General features: G+C 41.0%; 1 protein-coding gene across 1 annotated transcript; it reads left to right on the top strand.

Annotated features, from left to right (window-relative positions):
- Nucleotides 1–1,881: 1,881 nt before the first annotated feature.
- LOC120706719 (wall-associated receptor kinase 3-like) lies at nt 1,882–2,947 on the top strand. Its single transcript, XM_039991428.1, has one exon. It carries the CDS (start codon nt 1,911–1,913, stop codon nt 2,877–2,879), a length of 969 nt encoding a protein of 322 aa, XP_039847362.1. The 5' UTR covers nt 1,882–1,910; the 3' UTR covers nt 2,880–2,947.
- The last annotated feature ends 289 nt before the right edge of the window (nt 2,948–3,236 follow it).

Below are 3,236 nucleotides of genomic sequence, written 5' to 3'. Positions count from 1 at the left end.
ACGACCGTGGTCAACTTGAGAAAGTGGTGCTAGCTTGTATCATCCTTCACAATATGATTGTTGAAGATGAAAAAAAGAAGAAGAAGAGGACATTGAAGAGAATCTTGATCTAAATGAGGCTCCTAGTACAGTGACTAGAATTCTCCCCGAAGAGTATATTCCATTTGAAAGGGTGCTACAAAAAGATGAAATTCGAGATCGTTTGGCTCATATACAACTTAAGAAAGACTGGGTGGAGCACATTTGGAACAAGCATAGGCGCCGTTGAAATATATCTACAAATTGAAATTTACTATATGTAATCTTTTTTATATATGTGCCCATTTAAGATCGTATGGATATTGAAGTTAATCCAAATATTTGTTTTGATAGAATAATGTTTATTTACCATGTTCTACTAGACTAATATATAGTTTACAAACAATTGCAAAAAAATGTTATAGAGTTCTGGTACATTTGACCACAACACATTCCACATATTAAATACTGTATTATGTCTATAAAATTGTGCAATGAAAGCGACAGTTTCATGACAATTTTATCTTATAGAAAAGATGACGTGGCAGTCTAGGTTATAGTGCCATGAAAGCCCCACCTAGACTTGCCTCGGTGCTAGAGCGCCTAACTGTTTCAACACGGATATATCCAATTGGTGCTTGGCTTCCTTCCTCGAAAGAGCACTGAAGACTACGTGTTGAATGGTCGCGCCGATGGATAGATGAACAACGCATGGTGCGCCTAGTCCGGACTTCCCCGGCTTGACTTCGACTCCGAGCTGGGTGGCGACGCGGCTGGCCAAAGTTCCTCTGTTCTGAGCATGGAGCCTGGCTGAAACTGAAGAATACTGGCAGGTAAACAACTACCTCACCTCAGTATTTCATTGTACTTTGTAATGGAGATCGACATGAAACCGACCGCTGTAGCTGATTTCTTCTGGCAACGGATATTTCTTTCCCATTTCTTGGTGCCTTGCCAAATTGCCGTGGATGGAATTCGTTCAGAAACGCAACCTCATGTATGCATTTGTTATTGTGGATCGTTGATTTGTTCCAGATTAATGGAGTTTCTTTGGAAAATTTCCTTGTTTTTAGAGCATCGGGATTTGCACTTTGCGCTAATAAAATGGTTGTATACGAGTTTCGATTTCCCGCACACTTAGTCGCGGGCTCACGGCCTGCCGGCGGCCGCTGCCTTCCGAACTCCACTCCACCTCCGCCCCTTTTGCCCCGCCTCCAGCTACGAGGACTTATCAGGTCTCAGCTAGGTCGACTCGAGAGCAGAACCTCTGATAGCTGCTAATTAAGCCAGCGGCACCTCGGACGAGGAGGCGATGGAGGATTATCCTCCTGGTTCAGTAGAAGCGGAAAATGCAATTGTGTTTGCCTGTGCGATGCACTTTCAGTAGACTTACGCCTGGGCTTGACAAATTCTCCAATCACTGAGTAATAAGGATTTTTTTTGCGGGAAGAATAATAAGGATTATATAAAGTTAACGATCCTGTTTCGTAGAATCTGCTTGAACTACAAATTGTATTGGTTGAATTGGATATATGAACCAGTTCTGGATGGACCTATTTCTGGAAAGTGCATAAAAAACCCCCTCAGATCTCAAATTTTAGTCGCCTGTTGATCATTTAGAATCAGTTGATTTTAGCTTGCTAGGACAACTGTCTGGGTCAACACATTAATTACGAGTTAGCACCAAATTAGAAGATTTGTTTAGAAAAGCAATATTTTCACTTCAATCCCCTTGTTCAGCAAAGCAATAGTTCTAGACAAGATGTTCAGAAACTTCCAGTTCTAGACACATACACGCATGATGGAAGTAAAATTGAAATAATCACAGTAACAGTATTTTGTCATTTTTATGCAGGCAAGAACCACTCGTTGCTTCCCATCGGCCGTATTGTATGTCTATGGATTATCAAGGGAATTCTCTTAGAGATTTTCTTAAAAACAATGGTCATGTGGTGCTTCAAAGAGTTAACAACTATAATTTGAGATCTTTCACAGAAAAAGAGAGAGAACACATTATCAACGGATATAGCACGTTGCTGGGAAAGGGGGCATTTGGTGAGGTTTACAAAGGGGCATTAGATGTTCAATGTCTAGTGGCAGTAAAAAAATACAAAGATGGAACGAGGAAAGAAGACTTTGCCAAAGAGGTGATAGTGCACTCTCAAATAAACCACAAGAATGTGGTGAGGCTTTTGGGTTGCTGCACCGAGGAAAATACTCTGACTATTGTTATGGAGTTTATTTGCAATGGAAATCTTAACAACATCCTTCACTGCAGCAATGCTAATGGCAATGTTCCACTCCCTTTGGATAAGCGTTTGGACATCACCATTGAGTTAGCTGAAGTACTGTCATGCATGCATTCAATGTCTAGTCCTGTTCTTCATGGGGACATCAAACCTGCTAATGTACTACTAGATGAAAATCTTGTGCCGAAGCTATCAGATTTTGGAATAGCAAGGTTTCTTTCTACTAATGAGGTCCAGCAAACCAGAAATATTGCTGGTTCCATAGGTTACCTGGATCCTTTGTTCAATCAGACAGGACTTCTAACTCCTAAGAGTGATGTATATAGCTTTGGAGTTGTTTTAGTGGAGATGATCACCAGAAAGAAAGTGGTAGATGGGAATACTAACCTTATTCAAAATTTCACCAACTCCCTCAAAAGAGAGAAAGTGGTGAGACAAATGTTTGATGATGAAATTGTGGATGGAAAAAAGAAGATAAAGGTTCTTGAAGATATTGCAAAGCTGGCAGCTGAATGCTTGAGATTGCAGGACAGACTGCATCCAGAAATGGTTGGCTTTCTCTCCCTCCTTTTCCTCCACTCTCCCGTTAACGAGATCGAGTGCCAGCTCTGATGAGGGATGGAGAGAGGCCTCCACTATCGTTCTGGACAGAGGCATCCCAGAGGAATGGTTGCTATTAATAGGAATTTCCTCCCTTAGGTCAGATACTGAATCATCTATTTATAAGGGACTTCCAAGACTTTCATAAGTACTCGATTCGGAATCCTTACTTTTGCTTAGGGCGACGGTAGGGCGTCAAGACTAAACCCAAGTAAAGAAACAATACCACAATTAAAGGCCTTACAGATCGTTTATTCTAATCTGGCAAGAGTTGTATTCCCAAAATAGCAATCAGAAATATAGTAAAATGGTAATCGAGATCACCTATTGGGTTGATGTATTTCAGCAGTTTGCGGAAACTAGGCTTAA

The sequence above is a fragment of the Panicum virgatum genome, chromosome 5K (assembly GCF_016808335.1).
Source record: "Panicum virgatum strain AP13 chromosome 5K, P.virgatum_v5, whole genome shotgun sequence".
NCBI classification, from domain to species: Eukaryota; Viridiplantae; Streptophyta; class Magnoliopsida; order Poales; family Poaceae; genus Panicum; species Panicum virgatum.
This window is presented reverse-complemented; position numbering and strand designations above follow the sequence as displayed.

What these genes read in the sequence shown, in the direction of transcription:
- LOC120706719 (XM_039991428.1), top strand. Translation starts at nt 1,911, where the DNA reads ATGTCTATGGATTATCAAGGGAATTCTCTTAGAGATTTTCTTAAAAAC.